Below are 14,036 nucleotides of genomic sequence, written 5' to 3'. Positions count from 1 at the left end.
AAATCTAGACGAGGAGATCATAGATTCACGGAGAAATTTCTGATATATTTAAGGGTCTACGTATTCGTCGCTATAGCCCGTATCTGACCTCCCTTCACTATAATTATGCATGTCTGACGACCCCCTTTTTTTCCGTCTTTCTGGGCTACCTACTTTATTAGGGCGGCTGGGACAAGGCAAGCATGCTACTGAATGCCCGATTGGCAGCCCATTACGGGATTATTACACATTCCGGCCGATCGCTTAGGTATATAATGTGCAAGCTTCTACACTTGCACGCCGCACGATGCTCTTATACCTCCCTGTAAGTTCTTTGCCTATTAGCAGTATATCCTCCCGCTGGAACGTATACAGCAGGAACGTAGCCAACCACCACCATGTCGATGGTTCGTTCCCGTAGGCGAGTCCACTACTTAACACGGCGATGTTCTGGACAACGCTCCTCGTGAGGTAAGGGTAATACTGTTGGAGTTCACCCATGGGATCTATTTGTCCCACCGGTAACCGTCTGGTAACTGTGACCGGATCGACCTCGGGATGAATCTGCTTGACGAGGTTGACGTCCACAGCCACAACGGCGTTCTTAACCATGGCCACCCCTGAACGCTACCAATAAAGCCCTGAGACAGACATCGTACTTGATCCCAGTCCTGGACCGCGCACAGAATCTAAATCGCCCAGTAGTCCACCCCGTAGGTGACCATGCTGGACGTACAACTATTGTAACCCGGAGGGCAGGCATTAATTTCATGTAAGTAGATCGAGGGCACCGATACGCATGAACCCGATGCGATGTTAACGGGGTGTAGATTAAGTGGATTTAGATTATCCAGTTGCTGGAAACGCACGCTGGACTGCCGGACGCGGCCTTTAACATGAAACACCCCGTACTGGAACCCTTAACGGAGAACGGCGGCCCCATGCTCTCTTAATTGGTGCCCGCTTACTCGTAGGCAGCCTGGATGGCATCACCACACGTGTTTCTCCAAAATGTGGCACATTAAACCCAAGAACGCTCTGATCGTCTGCAGCTAAAGGGAAGTTATCCGAGACTTCGCAAATAACCACCTCGCCCTCACAGAGGACCAAGTTGACGTTAAACTCTGGTCTATTAACGTAGGGTTCGATCAGCACTTGTGCTAAGTTTTAATATCCAGCAGCTCTAGCGATCGCTGCTTTTAATACTATGTTATCTGCAACTTTAAAAACGCACTCGCTGCCGTTACTGTTCACCGGTTTCACCACCAGAGGATAGTAAAGGCCCTCCCAGATTTCGGGCTAAGAATTAAGATCCTCCATATAAGAAATCAGTACACTTGTATTACCGGGCTTGAGTGCTCGGGTCTGGGACTTGTTGCAGGCTATGCGATACGCGGTCGCTGGGGCAGTGGGCAGCCCTAAGATCTCGGCTGCGTCTGCGACCGCTACCAACCAGTGATAGCTAGTAGTGTAAATACTGTTAATTGGCAAATAGCAGGACCGCACAGTGTTAATAATCCGCGCAGTAAGGCCCGCATCGGGTGTGATATTAGTGGCAATAAATCACTCGCAGAGGTGGCTTAGCTTGTGACTGTCAGGGAACCAGTTGCCTATACTAATAACCACCAGGATAACCCCAATACTGCAGCACATTCCCACTGTTGTTGTGTCTGGTAAATATTAATAGGCTCTACTACCACTGCGACGCGTTTGCGCGTGATCGGGGTTGGTAATAACTAAAAGAGCAAGATCCTGCATGCGATATCATGCTTGACAGTTTTAAAAACAGTGAGATCTGGTGTTAGGAGCGCTCGGAAGCGCGATAGCTAGATCCTTAGCTAAGATGCTTAGTCAGGTGCGAAGTGTTTATATTCGCACCCGCGGGCCTGAACTCTTGAAGGCCAGCGATTAGTTCTGCAATATACGTGGCTCTATCTTCTCTCCTATATAGACACTCCCTTTCGCACCGTAGCGCCCCATTCAGCTCGTTACCGACCCCCACGCATAACAGTTCTAATCGCTCACCCCAACGGTAACCCGCTGAAAGGAGCACTATGGCACCTCGACGCGTGCAGCGTGCTGGCTCCCAAGTCACCCGAAACACCGAGAATTCTGTCAACCCCGTCTCAGAGAATACCGCATCTATCCAAGCACAACCTGATGCTTCGATGAATCCGGGCCCAGCTGAAGAAACAGTTGAGGAAACAGCTGTGTTGCAAGGCGATAGCCCTCGAAAAGGGCTACTGGGTCCACAACAACAAACGATTCTTCATCGGATAATGAATTTGCCGAACTCCGGGACCAGATACGCCAACAAAAGCAGGAACTCAAGAGATTACGCATGGAAAATAAAAAAGGAGGGCATTGCAAGAGCTTATCGATTATGAGAAACGCATCCAAGAAAACCGAAGTGCAACAATTTCGCGGCCAGAATCCAATATAAGCACACCCGACCATGGAATACCACAAGAAACCGCACCCCAGCCTATGCCAGAGCCCACGCACGCATTGAAACCGCCAGCACCCCCAGCACATGTCTCGGAATACATGGGAAAGAACATGCAGGAATATCAGACATTTATCGCACGCATGGAAACCCATTTCGAACGAAATCGCTACTACTTTACTAATGATACGACGAAAGTGGTGGAAGGTACGGCACATCTATGCGCAACATTTATCCGCCTATGGAGGCAACACGAGGAGGAAGTCGCCGATAAACCTACCTGGGAGGACTTTCGCAATTTCTACTACGCCAATTAAACGACCCTGTTACCTGCGAAGAGATGCGAGCCAACGCTACCATGACGCCAGACAACAGGATCACCAAAACGTGCGGGAATTCGCAGCTTACCTTAACCAATGGGAAGTTCAGCTCCCAGAAGCATACACAGAAAATCAACGAAAGGATCACCTCCGGACAAGAGTCAAGCAAGACCTGCGACATGAAGCGCTTAAATACCACCAACGAACCAGAGACATATGAAGGCTATATCGCCCACCTCCAAACAATTGAAGATTCCATACCGGGTCGACGCAAGGAAATATCGCAAGCGAAGAATAGGAGAAGCCAACACAGCTTAGCTATGCGACACCGGACGACGACCCCAGGCAACACGGAAAGACAACAACCTTCCAGTCAACGGGGCCCAGACAAGCCATGGAGAGGCAACAATCGCGCCTTTCGTGGAAACTCTAATAGGTCCCAAGGTCATAAGCGACAGCAGTCGCATAACCCTGATATTGAATGCTATGTCTGCGGAGAAAAGGGACATATTGCGCCTCAATGTCCCAAACGTGCGAGAAGGGACGACAACCAGGCAAAAAACTAGGTGGCCCAGTGATGCGAGCAGCTGCGGCTCTGGGCCTAGAGGAAGAAAATCCAAAAGATAATGCCATTGAGACTATGGTTGAGCTGCAAGCACAAGAGCGCACTATTCCAACTTGTGTTAATCGACTCGGGGTGTCAAGCCCTTCTTATCAGCCGAAGGTTCGCAGATGCGCACCTCCCGGAGCCTGCAATAGGCCCGCGGAGGATATGGCCCTAGATGGTCACCGCATCCGTTGCTACGGACGCTACAGGCTGAGGGCAACCACCCAAGATTGCCACGGTGTTCGTAGAACGATTGAAAGAACATTCGATGTGGTTGATATGGACCATTATGATGCGATTCTAGGATACCCTTGGTTGAGAGAGGCGAACCCAAACGTCGACTGGGAACTAGGAACATGGGAATACCGGAAAATACCTCCGGAGAAAGAAGTCGAGATAATCAACGAAGCAGAGGTGAATCGCACTTACGAGAGGGAAAACAAGTCTACGCAGCGTACGTATCCACAACCGAAATAACCAGGTCGAAATCCGTGTGGGTTCTGCGACATCGGCGAAGGAGTGCGAATACCCGCAATCTACAAGGAGTTCGAAGATGTCTTTTCGGAGGAAAATGCAGGGATTCTACCTGCGCATGCAGACCACGACCATGCAATTGATATACAACCGGGAAAGGAACCCCATACCGACCAATTTACCCCTTGTCCGAAAGTGAGCTCGCAGTTCTGCGCAGATATATTGAAGCAGCGCTAGAAAAGGGATGGATTCGTCCCTCGAAAAGCCCAGCTGGCGCACCTATTATCTTTGTACCGAAGTCCGACGGAACACTGCGACTCTGTGTGGATTACCGCGGTTTGAACGAGATTACTGTCAAAATCGTTACCCCTTACCACTTGTTAGCGAGACTATGGATCGCTTGGCGCTAAGATATACCAAACTTGACCTGAGAGACGCGTATCACCGCATCGAATAAAAAGGGGGATGAATGGAAAACTGCATTTCGCACAAGATATGGTCACTTCGAATACACTGTCATGCCATTCGGGCTAGCCAACGCCCCAGCTACGTTCCAGTCCTATATTAATCGCGCATTAAGCAACCTACTAGACCATTGCTGTGTTGTTTATCTGGATGACATTCTTATATACTCGCAGAGTGAGGAGGAACATGTTGAGCATGTTACCGCAGTTTTGGAGAGACTGCGACAATTCGGGCTATACGCCAAGCTGAGCAAATGCTCATTTCATGTGAAAAGTGTGGAATACCTGGGATTTATCATCACGCCTTCGGGCATTCAGATGGAGGAAAGCCGTGTGGCTACCATCCAGGCTTGGCCGGAGCCAACAACCGTGCGAGAGATCATGATATTCCTGGGATTTGCAAATTTTACAGGCGTTTTATTGAGGGTTATTCCCGCATTGCATTGCCGCTGACCCAGCTCACCCGAGGGGAGCAAGGGGGAGGAGCAAAAGGCAATGGTTCTTGAACCAGCGCCTTGAGCTGCCTGAGGACGCAAGAGTTGCGTTTAATAAACTAAAAGTGCGTTTTCGAGCGCACCATTGCTATCTCATTATGACCCTAGGAATAGGACCAGGGTAGAGACAGATGCGTCTGGTTTCGCTATAAGTGCGATAATCTCCCAATTACAGGATGATAACGAGTGGCATCCTGTGGCATTTTTCTCACGAAAGATGACCGATTCTGAACGCAGGTATGATACGCATGACCAAGAGTTGTTAGCGATCATTGAAGCATTCAAAGTTTGGCGACATTACCTCGAAGGGAGCGGGGAGCCAATAGTGGTGAAGTCTGACCATGCCAACCTAAGCGGTTTCATGCGGCCCACATTGAAGCGGCTTAATGGACGTCAGGCGAGATGGGTCGAGTTGCTGAGCGCGTTCGATTTTCATATTGAGCACCGACCTGGGGTAAAGAACCCTGCAGATGCGCCAAGTAGAAGGCCAGATTATCTGCCGAGCGCAGATGAAGTAAGTGATGCGTCACTGCTTCCCACATTGCGATCAAAGTTGAAATTGGCCATGGGCAAGAGTCATTGGGATGACGCACCCAATGAGTTAAAACCGCATGGGCGGGAATAATGGCGCTGGACACCGAAGGCGGGTCCAAACAATTAAATAAAATGAGCTCTGATGCGCATATCTCCATGGGGAGTATGCATGCCCACGTGGATAAGAACGCACCCGTGGATGAGGACTGTGCTGCCGGCGTTACCAGAATTCTAGACACCTGGGTGCCACGGATCTATGTCCGCAAGGTTATTGGATCCGAATCAGCTTACTCCAGCATTGAGGAGTCCATGGTGGACTATTTGTGCAAATTGCACCAAGAGAATCGCGAGGTACGCGATATTAAGCGAAAAGTTGATCGCAAGCTGGGGACTATGGCAGTCCGGCCTGGGGAATTGGCGAAAATGGCCTACTCAGGTACCAAGGTCGCGTTTATGTACCCAGAATTCCTGCGGTAACACATGAAATTATGAAAGCAAATCATGATGATCCTCAGGGAGGACATTTTAGAGGAAAACGCACCTTGGAAGCCGTCGAACGCAAATACTATTGGCATGGTATGTGTGGCGATGTGCTGGATTATGTAAAAACCTGCGATATTTGTCAAAGAATTCAAGTGCATAGACACGCACCTTATGGCAAGCTGGAGCCTTTGCCGGTGCCAGAGCAGCCTGGGGAAGTGCTGACTCTTGATTTTATTACTGGACTACCGCCCAGTTCACCGAGTATATCTGCCAGCCCAGGGGCACAGAGAGTTATGATGCGATATTAGTGGTTGTGGATGCCCTAACAAAGTTCGCACTTTATATTCCTTGCAATAAGGATATCTCGGCGCCAGAACTCGCACATTTGGTTTATCAAAAGGTGGTACCCATGTTTGGTAATCCAAAGCGATGGGTGTCGGACAGGGGCTCGCTGTTTACCAGTAGCTACTGGTCGACACTGTGCTATTGCCTAGGATCAAGCGGAAACTGTCTACTCGTTTCATCCGCAGACAGATGGTCAGACAGAACGCCAAAACCAAACATTAGAGTATTACCTGCGAGCCTATGCGAGTTTCTTGCAAGATGATTGGGTTGACTGGCTGCCAATGGCACAAGTTACATATAATGCTGCGATTATTATCCACAAAGACAAGCCCACATGAAGCATTGATGGGCTTCGTCCCTAGCCTGAGAATCAATGTCGATCCTGATCCCACTGGCCATGCGCCAGCAGCGTTGGAGCGCGCAACACAGCTCAAGGAAAAGCGATCCTTGGTCAAGGATGCGCTTGAAAAGGCGCAAAAAGCCATGGCAAGGCAATATAATAAGCGTCGGATCGACAGACAATTCAAGATTGGTGATCAAGTCATGCTACGGGCGAAGAATGTCTCTACAGTGCGACCTAATGCGAAATTAGACACACCGCCAGCTAGGCCCATTTTCCATTATTGATGCATGGGGAAACCAATCGTACAAGCTTCACTACCACCAAAATATCGCCGTCTGACCCGTTTTCCACGTGTCTTTGTTGGAGCCATACCATGAACGACGGGTCAATGGAGCCGACCCCCGCCAATACCAATTAATGGCGAAGAGGAGTGGGAAGTGATCAAATTCTGGAGGAAAAACGCGACAAGAGTGGTAACATAAGCTATTTGGTGCGATGGAAGGGCTATCCACCTGATGACGATACCTGGGAACCAAGATCGCACGTCGAAGACACTGAAGCCCTGGACATCTGGCTTACTAATACAGCACCGTTACCCGACGACGTACGCGCTACATGGCTAAAGGAAAATAGCATTCTATTTAACTAAGACAAGATGGCGCAACGGCCCAATAACACCGACCTCCCACCCAAAGAGACAACTCAACCCTTGAAGGGGGAAAGGACCGCATCAACAAAACGACCCAGGCGACTGGGAGTCGCAGGAACGGGAGCCATGGGCGAATGCGATGGAGTGCGTTCAGGGACAGGCACAGATGTACTGCTATCCACGCGTGGTATTCGAGGTTTTCGAACCGCACGTCTATACTCCCTTACCAGCCCAGCCGCCCTCTCCTGCGCAGCAGGGCGACGAGACTGGGGAAGTCCAACAAACGTGCGATGTTCAGTAACCATAGAAACAGCCAAAGGACCAGCGGCAACCTCCGGAGCGACACAAGGGTGTCGCTGGCCAGTACAATAAACACAGTTTAAACGACCTGGCAAGAAAACACACGCTGACGCAGCATCTCGCTCCAAACGAACAAGGCAACGGTGGCACCAGGGACTACCCCCTGGGCCAAAGGCAAACCATTCGTATCAACATGGACCGGCGCAGGGGTAGTCTGCACCTGGACGACCGAAGCCGCCGATGGAGACAAGGGGGCGATGAAACTTTCGCACAAATTAGCAAATTACCTTACATAAACGCACCGGACTTACCAGACACGTCCGGAGAGGGCGATTCGACTCCGTCCGGCTCCGCCGAAGCAGGAGAGGATGGAAATCCCTCCCATTCCGGCGAAACCGAGGGGGCGCAGGTGTGAAAACGACATCGTCTTCAGAGGATGAACGAGGACGAACTCCACGGAGAAGGCGACGGCGTCGTGGGGCGGATTCTCCCGATGGAGGCGACGAAGCTTTGCGGCGAGCCATCTGCGAAAACACCCATATTAGTAAGCTCAAAACATGCGAGAAAGCGCTGGAGGAGCCGTTACCCTTATTAGCTGAGGCAGAAGAGTGCGCACGTACCGCAAGAAGTTTGGTGGTTTGAGAAGAGAAGAGGAGAAGAAAAAAGAGAAGAGAGAGAGAGGAAGCAAAAAAGCTCAGCGTCAACAACAGAACTAAGCTCAAACGGGCGAAAAACTGCAGTGAATGAAGCAGAACTGTTGCCATGGAGCGACTACCTGCGAAAACACACCTACACTCACCCAAGCTCCAAGACATCGTACCAAACATCGATCAACCGCACAAACCATTATGGGAAGGACTCAAGGGATTGGAATCTATAACACATTACCCATCATAACGCATATATTCATACTACAGTCTTTAAGGCTTCGAGGGCGAAGCCTCTTGGAGGGGAAGATAGTGTTAGGAGCGCTCGGAAGCGCGATAGCTAGATCCTTAGCTAAGATGCTTAGTCAGGTGCGAAGTGTTTATATTCGCACCCGCGGGCCTGAACTCTTGAAGGCCAGCGATTAGTTCTGCAATATACGTGGCTCTATCTTCTCTCCTATATAGACACTCCCTTTCGCACCGTAGCGCCCCATTCAGCTCGTTACCGACCCCCACGCATAACAGATTAGCTCCTGCATGCTGCCGGTTTCTTCCACTAGCTAATAATCCCTGGCCTTAAAAACCAATCCGACAAAAGTATGTGATTTGGAATTATATTATCCTATAGTTATACTGCGCTCCGGATGCAACTTTTTAACCGGCTAGAGTATTACTTGCTACCTGTGGCTATTTATTAGCATGTAAGCATACCTGGTAAGGGGTAAATAGGCAGTTTCTTTATCTCTCACGCCAGGATATGTACTTTGTGCTGTTTATTATTTAAAATACAAGCAAAATAGTAAATAAGTAGCATAGCCAGAAGCATTGCTATTATTATATACTAGGTTTTACTTTTTTAAATCCCTTCCCCTTTTTAGCATATTTATTTTTATTCCTGTTGGAAATCAGGATGCCTAAGGCACCTTCGTATATTCTAGTCCCGTAGCGATCTGATATATCACACGCAAGGGCTAAAGGACACGTAGACATAAGGAAGCGTTTGTCTACGCTCTCTCTCCTAGATAGATAAATATACTCACCATGCGATACTAGATCACACCGATAGTTTTAATATACTATCCAGTCACCGCTATCCTAGCACCTCACAACATAGCTTCTTCCCCGAGATTCTCAACAGGTTATGAGCCCGGCTGCGTGCTGGGTACCGCTGAGGTTATAAAGCTAGCGAACAGTTGGGCCTAAGTAAGTCTGCAGTAAATAAACTACGAAGAGTTATTATTAGCGTTGTTAGAGGGCCCTGACTTTGGTAATAGACTGCGAAGCTTGGAGTTTTGATTAAAGGAGGTTATATTCCTTATTACTAGCCAGCTCTGCGAGGACGTGATATTCCCTTAAAGGTTTACCAGCCAGCAAAGCCATAGTATATTATACTACTAGGATAATAAAGAGGTGTTCGCACCCAGACACTCCGCACTATCTGGTTACTAATAAAGATTGCAAAGTCAGACGTACGCAGTGTCTTAATAGAATATATAAAGTATATAAAGGATGTCCTAGTAGTCCTATAAAAAGAACTAAACACTATACTTATCTTGTTATTATTTTACTTTATTACTCCTAATATCTAATATATACAACTTTACCGAACTACAAGAAGTCGTATTATTAATTATAGAATCAGACTTACCTGACTTGCCCGCCGGAAACCATGGTCTACAACCCCCTACTATACTAGTTCCAGAAACAACAACACCTGCATTAAACGCGACCTTGCAGGTTCGATCCAACTATAATAAAAATAATACTAAAAGGCCTTCTATAATTAATACCTTACCTCTTCGAACAATATCTGATAGCGTGAACCTAAATAATATCCGAAAAATAGTTCCGAAACTGTCGAAAGATAATATAGATTAATAATTTAATATTTTTAAAAAAGCAGTGGATAGCAAGAAGCTCTGGTGGATTATTATAGGTCCTGAACAACTAGACTAACATGCAAACAGAGCTATTACTGTTTTTATTTATTAACTTATTCCTGATAGTAAACACAACCTTCTTAATTAGTACAACACGGCAAAGAAGCAGTTCAAGGCTTTAAAAAGGAAATAGCAATTATTGCAACCTGGTATTATATATAAGAAACTAGCTAAATTTTATAGTTACGGCAAACCAGATAATATGTCTGTTCAGGACGCCTATAACTAGCTTTGTAAAATAGCATAAAAATTACAAGCAAAGCTACTATATATACAAGAAGCTTTAAATTAAAAAATAATATTTAATTAACTTCTTGCATTGCTCCCGGAGGAATATAAAGCAGTACGAGATACACTTAATACCCAAGGAGTCTTTAAAAAAAATATTAACAACACCCTTAAAACACTGGAAAAAAAAAAGGATAAATTAAAAAATGCGAAAGTTAAGGATATATACCTAGCTTAAAACTACTAGAAAAGTTAAAAGGGATTTTAACACTAATAATATAATTATAATTATAGCTATTTAAGACACCAAGTGTTATGCGTGGGGGTTGGTAACGAGCTGAATGGGGCGCTACGGTGCGAAAGGGAGTGTCTATATAGGAGAGAAGATAGAGCCATGTATATTGCAGAACTAATCGCTGGCCTTTAAGAGTTCAGGCCCGCGGGTGCGAATATAAACACTTCGCACCTAACTAAGTATCTTAGCTAAGGATCTAGCTATTACACTTCCAAGCGCTCCTAATACTATCTTCCTCTCCAAGAGGCTTCGCCCTTAAAGCCTTAAAGACTGTAGTATAAATATATGCGTTATAATAGGTAATATATTATAAATTCCAATCCTGTAAGTCCTTCCTATAATAGTTTATACAGTTGATCGGTATTTAGTACAATATCTTGGAGCTTGGGTAAGTATAGGTATATTTTCGCAGGTAGTTGCTTTATAGTAATAGTTTTACTTTATTTACTACAGTTTTTCGCCTGTTTAAGCTTAGTTTTATTATTAAACACTAAGCTTTTTACTTTTTCTCTCTTTTTTCTCTTTTTTTCTCCTTTTTTTTTTTTTAAACTACTAAACTTCTTGCGGTACGTGCACACTTTTCTGCCTTAGCTAATAAAAATAATAACTCCTCCAGTGCTTTCTCGCATGTTTTGAGCTTACTAATATAGGTGTTTTTATAGATAGCTTGCTATAAAGCTTTATTGCCTTTATCGGGAGAATCTGCCCCATAACACTATTACCTTCTCTGTGGAGTTCATCCTTATTTATTCTTTAAAAACAATATTGTTTTCACACCTGCGCCTCGCTTGGTTTTACTGGAATAGGAGGGATTTCCATCCTCTCCTGCTTTGGCGGAGCCGGACGGAGTTGAATTACCCTCTCCGGACGTGTCTAGTAAGTCCGGTGTGTTTATATAAAATAATATTACTAATTTATGCGAAAGTTTTATCGCCCCCTTTGTTTTTATTAGCAGCTTTGGTTGTTTAGGTGCAGACTACCCCTGCACCAGTCCATGTTAATACAAATAGTTTGCCTTTGGCCTAGGGGGGTAGTTCCTGGTGCTACTGTTGCCTTGTTTATTTAGAGCGAGATGCTGTGTTAGTATATATTTTTTTACTAGGTTATTTAAACTATATTTATTATACTGGCCAGCGACACCCTTATGTCACTCCGGAGGTTGCTGCTAGTTTTTTAGCTATTTTTATAGTTACTAAACATCGCATATTTATTAGACTTCCCCAGTCTTGTCGCCCTGCTGTGCAGGAGAAGGTAGCTAGGCTGGTAAGGAAGTATAGATATACAGTTCGAAAACCTTAAATACTATATGTAAATAGTAGTATATTTATACCTATCCCTAAATACACTTTATTGCATTCGCCTATAGCTCCTATTCCTGCGACTCCCAGTTGCCTGGGTTATTTTGTTAATGCAGTCCTTTCCCCCTTTAAGGGTTAAGTTGTTTTTTTAGGTAAAAGGTTGGTGTTATTAGGCTGTTATATTATCTTGTTTTAGTTAAATAGAATACTATTTTCCTTTAGCCATGTAGCGCGTACGTTGTCGGGTAATAGGTATTATATTAGTAAGCCAGATATCCAGGGCTTTAGTGTCTTTAACATGTGATCTTGGTTCCCAGGTATTATTATTAGGTAGATAGCCCTTTTATTATACTAAATAGTTTATATTACTACTCTTGTTATATTTTTTCTCTAGAATTTAATTAACTTCCCACTCCTCTTCGCTGTTAATTGGTATTAGCGGGGGTCGGCTTTATTAACCTGGTTATTTATAATATAGCTCTAACAAAGACATGTGGAAAATAGGGTGTAGATAGTAATATTTTAGTAGTAGTTAAAGCTTGTACAATTAGTTTCCCTCTATATTAATAATAAAAAATAGGCCTAGCTAGTAGTGGTCTAATTTTATATTAGGTTACACTGTAAAGATATTCTTTGCCTGTAGTATAACTTAATTACTAATCTTAAATTATTTGTTAATCTAATATTTATTATATTATCTTATTATAGCCTTTTACACCTTTTTAAGCGCATCCTTAATTAAAAATTACTTTTTTTTAAGCTATATTATATACTCTAACACTGCTAGTGCATAGCTAGTGGGATTAGGATTAATATTAATTTTTAGGCTAGGGATAAAGCCTATTAATACTTTATATAGGCTTGTTTTTATAGATAAATAAATTACAGTATTATATATAACTTGTGCTATTAGCAGCTAGTTAATCTAATTATCTTGTAAAAAACTTATATAGGCTTGTAGGTAATACTTTAATATTTAGTTTTAGTATTTTATTTAACTATCTATCTGCGGATAAAACACAGTAAACAGTTTTTGCTTTAATCTAGGTAATAGCACAGTGTTAACTAATAGCTGCTGGTAAATAGCAAGCCCTTGTTTAATACCTATTACTTTAGATTACCGAACATAGGTACCAGCTTTTAATAAACTAAATATATAAGTTCTAGCACCGAGATATTTTTATTATAAGAAATATTGTCACGGGCTAGTAGCCGGTTCAACCTATATAATAGATTTGGACTAAAAGAACTCGCTGAAGAGCTTCTATCTACGACCGCGGCGGCCGAACAGGTAAATGTGTGTGCGAGGTAAACGAGATCACGTGACCGGGAGAGTTCTACACGACCTCGCGAGTGCCCGGTATACGGGCTCGAGCACTTTGCGGGCCCTGCCCGCTACAAATATAAAGTGCGAACTTTGTTAGGGTATTTATAACTACTAATATTATATTATAACTTTCTATGCCCCCTGGCTGGCAGATATACTCGGTAAACTGGGTAGTAGTTTAGTAATAAAATTAAAGTTAATACTTCCCTAGGCTGCTTTAGTATTAGTAAAAACTCTAGCTTGCTATAAGATACATGTCTATATACTTAAATTTTTTAATAAATATTATAGGTTTTTATATAATCTAGCATATTGCCATGCATACCATGCTAATAGTATTTATATTTAACAGCTTTTAAGGTGCGTTTTCCTTTAAAATATTTTTTTTAAAAATTATTATAATTTGCTTTTATAATTTTATATGTTACCACAGGAATTCTGGGTATATAAATACAACCTTGGTACCTAAGTAGGCTATTTTTGCTAATTTCCTAGGCTGGACTGCTATAATCCCCTAACTTATAATTAACTTTTCGCTTAATATCACATACCTCGTGATTCTCTTGGTGTAATTTGCATAAATAGTTTACTATAAACTTTTTAATACTAGAGTAAGCTAATTTAGATCTAATAATCTTATAAACATAGATCTATGGCACCTAGGTATCTAGAATTCTAGTAACACTAGCAGTATAGTTCTTATTTACAGGTGTATTTTTATCTATATAGGTATATATACTCCCTATAAAAATATATATATTAAAGCTTATTTTATTTAATTATTTAAACCTGCCTTTAGTGTCCAGCGCTATTATTCCTGCCTATATAGTTTTTAACTTATTAGGTATATTATTCTAATAACT

At 43.9% G+C, this 14,036-nt stretch overlaps 6 protein-coding genes across 6 annotated transcripts; 4 read left to right on the top strand and 2 right to left on the bottom strand.

Moving 5' to 3' along the window:
- Nucleotides 1-243: 243 nt before the first annotated feature.
- Nucleotides 244-591, bottom strand: ATNIH1004_008047 (uncharacterized protein; the record flags this gene model as incomplete). Its single annotated transcript, XM_033572660.1, has 1 exon — nucleotides 244-591. The coding sequence occupies one exon, from the start codon at nucleotides 589-591 to the stop codon at nucleotides 244-246; it is 348 nt and encodes a 115-aa protein (XP_033425975.1).
- Nucleotides 592-2,033: 1,442 nt separating this feature from the next.
- Nucleotides 2,034-2,742, top strand: ATNIH1004_008046 (uncharacterized protein; the record flags this gene model as incomplete). The annotated part of the gene is made up of 2 exons (XM_033572659.1): nucleotides 2,034-2,226; nucleotides 2,351-2,742. 2 exons carry the CDS (start codon nucleotides 2,034-2,036, stop codon nucleotides 2,740-2,742), a joined length of 585 nt encoding a protein of 194 aa, XP_033425974.1.
- A 41-nt stretch (nucleotides 2,743-2,783) lies between these two features.
- Nucleotides 2,784-4,063, top strand: ATNIH1004_008045 (uncharacterized protein; the record flags this gene model as incomplete). The annotated part of the gene is made up of 3 exons (XM_033572658.1): nucleotides 2,784-3,276; nucleotides 3,333-3,806; nucleotides 3,834-4,063. The coding sequence occupies 3 exons, from the start codon at nucleotides 2,784-2,786 to the stop codon at nucleotides 4,061-4,063; spliced, it is 1,197 nt and encodes a 398-aa protein (XP_033425973.1).
- A 1,387-nt stretch (nucleotides 4,064-5,450) lies between these two features.
- ATNIH1004_008044 (uncharacterized protein) lies at nucleotides 5,451-5,795 on the top strand (the record flags this gene model as incomplete). The annotated part of the gene is made up of 1 exon (XM_033572657.1): nucleotides 5,451-5,795. The coding sequence occupies one exon, from the start codon at nucleotides 5,451-5,453 to the stop codon at nucleotides 5,793-5,795; it is 345 nt and encodes a 114-aa protein (XP_033425972.1).
- Nucleotides 5,796-6,446: 651 nt separating this feature from the next.
- Nucleotides 6,447-6,773, top strand: ATNIH1004_008043 (uncharacterized protein; the record flags this gene model as incomplete). The annotated part of the gene is made up of 1 exon (XM_033572656.1): nucleotides 6,447-6,773. One exon carries the CDS (start codon nucleotides 6,447-6,449, stop codon nucleotides 6,771-6,773), a length of 327 nt encoding a protein of 108 aa, XP_033425971.1.
- Nucleotides 6,774-7,191: 418 nt separating this feature from the next.
- ATNIH1004_008042 (uncharacterized protein) lies at nucleotides 7,192-9,756 on the bottom strand (the record flags this gene model as incomplete). Its single annotated transcript, XM_033572655.1, has 4 exons — nucleotides 7,192-7,494; nucleotides 7,542-7,701; nucleotides 7,750-7,962; nucleotides 9,734-9,756. 4 exons carry the CDS (start codon nucleotides 9,754-9,756, stop codon nucleotides 7,192-7,194), a joined length of 699 nt encoding a protein of 232 aa, XP_033425970.1.
- Nucleotides 9,757-14,036: the final 4,280 nt, after the last annotated feature.

The sequence above is a fragment of the Aspergillus tanneri genome (genome assembly GCF_003426965.1).
Source record: "Aspergillus tanneri strain NIH1004 chromosome Unknown AapTan_7_pilon_pilon_pilon, whole genome shotgun sequence".
In the NCBI taxonomy this organism is placed as follows: domain Eukaryota; kingdom Fungi; phylum Ascomycota; class Eurotiomycetes; order Eurotiales; family Aspergillaceae; genus Aspergillus; species Aspergillus tanneri.
The sequence above is the reverse complement of the archived record's forward strand: the minus strand, read 5'-3'. Positions and strand labels throughout refer to the sequence as shown.